Raw genomic sequence first — 6,102 nt, 5'->3', positions numbered from 1 at the left:
GGAAGGGGTGGGGTCCAAATGATTCAGGGGTGTCCTCGTGCTTGCAGCAGATCGTCAGGGATGGGTGAGTGTGGCTTTTGCCTGTGGCCGGGTCCTTCATGGGCTGTGGTGGCAAGCAAGGGGTGACAGCAAGGGGGCAGGAAGGGTGGGGAGTAGACAGCATCTTTTTCTGTCCCTGGCTTTAGGACCCTAAGCATAGAATCTACCTCCATCCTGCCCCCTCTCTTCTGGGGTGCTGGGTTTAGGGCGCCGCCAACAGGATCTCAAGCGAGGGATGGTGGTAGGGAGGCTGGAAGGAGGAGGCCTATTCAAGTTCTTTTCTGTCACAGGCTTTCAGAGGCCAAGTTAGGTTGGCTTTTCCATTTCTGCCTCCACCCTCCTTCCCATGTTGGATACAACCCACGAGGTCTTAAAGAACCTGCATTTGGTTCTCTCAGGACTCTGGAAAGACAAGGATCCAAGCCTCTCCCTTTCCCCCTTGCCTGGAAGTTTAACTCTTCCTTGCCTTTGAAGACCAAGGCAACTGGAAAAACAAGTTTTGCCTGTTTCCTCCAAGAATGCTCGGCACATCTGGCTGGTAGCCATGAACTCCACGGAGTCAAGACTCCCAAGGGCAGGCCGGCCACCAGCCTGGTGTACGCAGCCTCACACATTGCTTCTAGAAGACCCGGTTTGGCAACCGAACTCTGCCCTACCCGGTCCTCCTCCCCATCCTCGGCTCTGATGAGTCTCACATTTTGACCCAGGCTGGAGTTCAGGGATGAGGCATTCGGGAAGCGGCAAGGGAGAGGGTGAAGCGTTCACTCACGGTTAGTTCAACAATCTCCAGGGGTTGGTTCCTACCTGGCCACCCACCTTGGGACTTGGGTCAAGACCCCTCCCCCGACCTGGGGCTCTATTTCCCTATCTATGCATGAGAAGGGGGATCTGAGCTCCATCATCTCTCAGGTCCATTTCAGCTCTGACATTCCAGGAAGGGAGGGGTTTTCTCTGTTCAGGGTTACAAGATGAGTCAGAATCAGGCTCTGTCCAAAGGGACTTGTGGTGGGATAGGTGGAGGTAAGCCTGGGATGGGGTAGCAGCCCTGGCCTGTGATGCAAGGAGCTCCAGGTCTAATTCTTGCTTCGTTTCTATCTAGCTGTAAGGCCCTGGGCAGGTCCCTTCGCTTTATGAAACTTAGATTCCTATGACTAATAATAGCTAATATTACATTAAAACTTACTATGTGCCAGGCACTATGCTAGGTCATTTACCTTTGTTATTTCACTTAATTTTCACAACAGTCCAATGAGGTAGTTAATATCCTTATTCCTATTCTACAGAAGAGGAAACCGAGTCTCACAGAGGTGAAATGGCCTGCCTAGAAAGTCACCCAGTTAGTAAGTGGTGGAGCCAGGCCTGACAGCCTAGCAGCCTGATGCCGGGCCTGTGATCGTGGTCCCTTTGCTTTTCTGCAGCCCCTACGTATGCAGACACAGCTCAGTTCAACTGGAGCTGAGCCCTGATGGAGGGGTCTTGTCAGAAGTACTTAGGGCCAGACTGCTGAGCTTGGGTACCTGGTCAGAATGATTTCACCATCACTGGGGAGACATTGAAGGTTTTGGAAAAAGGAGGAAAGTGGTAAGGACAGTGTTGTATCTGCCGGATGCCCTTCAGAAAGCACTTAAACTAGTCTGTTATTCTTCAAACACAAGGTTTCGCAATCTCAGCCCTACTGACTTTGCTGTGGGGATCTGTCCCGTGCATTGTAGGATGTTTAGCAGCATGCCCGTCCTCTATCTACTAAATGCCAGTAGCACCTCCTGCACACAAGCTAGGGTAGCCAAAAATACCTTCAGACATTGCCAAATATCTCCTGAGGGGCAAAACCACCCCAGTTAAGAACCACGGCAGTAGGAACCATTTCTTTGCTAACTTGTACCCTTTCTTTTTCTGCCCAGGGTTTCGGGAGGTTTTCCAACATGATAAATGCCTTGTTGGGGTTTGCCATATTCTTGCTTCATTGTACAACTTGTGAGAAACCCCTAGAAGGGATCATCTCCTCAGCCTGGCGCTTCACACACCCCCTTTATAATGTGACCATCTATGAAAACTCTGCTCCCAAGACCTATGTGGAAAGCTCTGAGAAAATGGGCATCTATCTCACAGACCCCCAGTGGGCAGTGAGGTACCGGATTATCTCTGGAGATGTGGCCAACGTGTTTAAAACAGAGGAGTACATGGTAGGCAACTTCTGCTTTCTGAGAATAAGGACAAAGAGTAGCAACACAGCCCTTCTGAACAGGGAGGTGCGAGACAGCTACACCCTCATCATCCAAGCCACGGAGAAGACCTCGGAGTTAGAAGCCCTGACCCGCGTGGTGGTCCACATACTGGACCAGAATGACCTGAAGCCCCTCTTCTCCCCGCCTTCATACCGAGTCACCATCTCTGAGGACATGCCCCTCAAGAGCCCCATCTGCAAGGTGAGCGCCACAGATGCCGACCTGGGCCAGAACGCCGAGCTCTATTACACCTTTAACGCAAGGTCGGAGATGTTTGCCATCCATCCCACCAGCGGGGTGGTCACCTTGGCTGGGAAGCTCAACGTCACCCGGCGAGGGAAGTATGAGCTGCAGGTGCTGGCTGTGGACCGCATGCGGAAGATCTCAGAGGGCAACGGATTTGGTAACTTGGCAGCACTGGTCATCCATGTGGAGCCTGCCCTCAGGAAGCTCCCGGCCATTGCCTCAGTGGTCTTGGCTACACCAGAGAGCAGTGACGATGCCACCTACGCCACGGTGGTGGTAGATGCAGAGGGCTCAGGTGGTGACGTGGACTCGCTGGAAATTGTTGGTGGTGACCCTGGAAAGAACTTCAAAGCCATCAAGTCTTACGCCCGGAGCAGTGAGTTCAGTTTGGTTTCCGTCAAAGACATCAACTGGATGGAACACCCTCATGGATTCAACCTCAGCCTGCAGGCCAGGGGTGGGAGCAGACCTTCTTCTTATTCCCAGATCAGGGGCTTTCACCTACCTCCTTCCAAACTGGCTTCCCTCAAATTTGAGAAGGCTGTTTACAGAGTGCAGCTTAGTGAGTTTTCCCCTCCTGGTAGCCGTGTGGTGATGGTGAAAGTAACCCACGCCTTCCCCAACCTGAAGTATGTGCTAAAGCCATCCTCAGAGAGTGCAGCGTTTAAACTGAATGCTCGCACGGGGCTGATCACCACCACGAAGCTCATGGACTTCCATGACCGAGCTCAGTACCAGCTACACATCAGAACCTCACTGGGCCTGGCCTCCACCACTGTGGTCATTGACATCACGGACTGTAACAATCATGCCCCCGTGTTCAACAAGTCCTCCTACTATGGCACCTTTGATGAGAACATCCCTCCAGGCACCAGCATTTTGACTGTTACGGCCACAGACCAGGATCATGGAGAGAATGGATATGTCACCTACTCCATCGCTCACCCAAACTCTGTGCCCTTTTCTATCGACCCTTACCTGGGGATCATCTCCACCTCCAAACCCATGGACTATGAGCTCATGAACAGAATTTACACCTTCCAGGTATGGGCATCAGATTGGGGATCCCCATTTCGCCAGGAAAAAGAAGTGTCTGTTTCCCTTAGGCTCAAGAACTTGAATGACAACAAGCCTATGTTTGAGGAAGTCAATTGCACTGGGTCTATCCATGAAGACTGGCCAGTAGGAAAATCAGTAATGACCGTGTCAGCTATAGATGTGGATGAGCTTCAGAACCTAAGATATGAGATTGTGTCAGGCAACGAACTAGAGTATTTTCATCTAAATCATTTCTCTGGAGTGATATCCCTCAAACGCCCTTTCAGGAACCATACTCCTAGTCAACCCATCAACTATTCCCTGAAAATTACAGCCTCAGATGGGAAAAACTATGCCTCGCCCATGACTTTGAATGTTACTGTAGTGAAGGATCCTCATTCTGAGGTCCCCGTAAAGTGTGATAAAACGGGGGTATTGACACATTTCACAAAGACCATCCTGCACTCTGTTGGCCTTCAGAATCAGCAGTCCAGTGATGAGGATTTCACTTCCTTAAGTGCATATCAGATCAATCATCATACCCCTCAGTTTGAGGACCACTTCCCACAGTCCATTGACATCCTTGAGCGTGCTCCTCTCAACACCCCCCTGGCCCACCTGGCAGCCACCGACCCTGATGCTGGCTTTAACGGCAAACTGGTCTATGTGATTGCAGACGGCAATGAAGACGGCTGCTTTGACATTGAGCTGGAAACAGGGCTGCTCGCTGTAGCTGCCCCCTTGGACTATGAAGCCACCAGGTTCTACATCCTCAACGTAACGGTGTGTGACCTGGGCACTCCCCAGAGGTCCTCCTGGAAGCTGCTGACGGTGAATGTGGAAGACTGGAACGATAATGCACCCAGATTTCCTCCTGGTGGGTACCAGGTAACCATCTCAGAGGACACAGAAGTTGGAACCACAGTTGCAGAGCTGAAAGCAAAAGATGCTGACTCGGAGGACAATGGGAGGGTTCGCTACACCCTGCTAAGCCCCACAGAGAAGTTCTCCCTCCATCCCCTCACTGGGGAACTGGTTGTCACAGGACCCCTGGACCGGGAATCAGAACCTCAATATATACTCAAGGTGGAGGCCAGGGACCAGCCCAGGAAGGGTCACCAGCTCTTCTCTGTCACCGACCTGATAGTCACATTGGAAGATGCCAATGACAACTCTCCCCAGTGCATTACAGAACTTCGCAGGCTTAAGGTCCCAGAGGATCTGCCGCCAGGGACCATTCTAACATTTCTAGATGCCTCTGATCCTGACCTGGGCCCTGCGGGAGAAGTACGATATGTCCTATTGGATGATGCCCATGGGACCTTCCACGTGAATCTCATGACGGGGGCACTCAGCCTGGAGAAAGAGCTGGACTTTGAGAGGAGGGCTGGGTATAACCTGAGCCTGTGGGCCAGTGACAGTGGGAGTCCCCTGGCCCGAAGGACCCTCTGCCGCGTGGAGGTGATCGTCCTGGATGTGAACGAGAACCTCCACCCTCCCCGCTTTGCCTCCTTTGTGTACCAGGGCCAGGTGCGGGAGAACAGCCCCTCGGGAACCTCAGTGATGGCAGTGGCTGCCCATGATGAGGACAGTGGCTTGGACGGGGAGCTCCAGTACTTCCTGCGGGCTGGCACCGACCTTGCAGCCTTTAGCATCAACCAAGACACAGGTACTGGGAGTGGGATGGGATGGGAGGGCCAGGTGCTGGGAGAGGATGGGCCTAAGGGAATCAGGCACTGTCTTGAGAGAAGTCAGGCTATAGGCTGAAAAGAACAATAAATAGGGACACTTCTTCCTGTCCCTTTTATTTTATTTTTAATTTATATACATATATATATACTATATATATATAGTATATATATGTATATATACATATGTGGGTGTATGTATGTATATCCATTTAAGTTGAATCAACCATCTCACACACACTTGTATACACATACACACACACAAAAACATATATTACATATATATGCTTATAAAAATAATGTATCATAGTTATAAATTTTTTATATATAATTTAAAAATGAATGTTTCTCTGTGTCCCATCTCCCCAGATATAATCTCTATTAAGAATTTGTCCTATAATCTTCTAAATGTTTCTCATTGCATCTGATATATTATCACTTTTCATTTTTTTATTATGAAAACATAATACAACAGATACTAATTCTGAAACTTATTTTGTCACCAGGATATCTTATAGGTCAGTACATATAAATCTCCTTCATTCTTTTTTAATGGCTGCATTTGTTCATATACTTTTACTCATATGCAATGAGTCTCTACAGGAAAAACTCTTAAAAAATGGAGCTCTTGGGTCAAAAGATAACATTAATAGATATATTATATCCATCATCCATAGATATATAATTAATATCAATGCTAATAGATATTTTCAAATTGTCCTCCAAAAAGGTGGCACCTCTGAAGCTCCACAGAAAATCAGTGCGATTCAGCAAACACTTACTGGGCACCCTCTTCTCGTGAGGTCCTGAGATAGGCACCTTGGGAGAGATCCCAGGTGAATAAAAGTAGGTCCTTCTTGATGGGA

General features: G+C 49.5%; 2 protein-coding genes across 3 annotated transcripts in view; one reads left to right on the top strand and one right to left on the bottom strand.

The window, feature by feature from the left end:
• The window catches only part of LOC112402869 (proton-coupled amino acid transporter 1), a 162,909-nt gene that overhangs the window by 33,630 nt on the left and 123,177 nt on the right, over window positions 1-6,102 (bottom strand). The gene's annotated exons all lie outside the window — the stretch shown is intronic.
• The window catches only part of FAT2 (FAT atypical cadherin 2), a 64,980-nt gene continuing 60,839 nt past the window's right edge, over window positions 1,962-6,102 (top strand). The window contains exon 1 of the mRNA XM_024749981.1: window positions 1,962-5,217. Coding sequence (XP_024605749.1) covers window positions 1,962-5,217 — 3,256 coding nt within the window. The remainder of the gene's footprint in view (window positions 5,218-6,102) is intronic.

Source organism: Neophocaena asiaeorientalis, unplaced genomic scaffold (genome assembly GCF_003031525.2).
Source record: "Neophocaena asiaeorientalis asiaeorientalis breed wild unplaced genomic scaffold, Neophocaena_asiaeorientalis_V1.1 scaffold548, whole genome shotgun sequence".
Lineage (NCBI taxonomy): Eukaryota > Metazoa > Chordata > Mammalia > Artiodactyla > Phocoenidae > Neophocaena > Neophocaena asiaeorientalis.
Note: the sequence above shows the minus strand (reverse complement) of the source record. Positions and strands in the feature narration are given on the sequence as shown.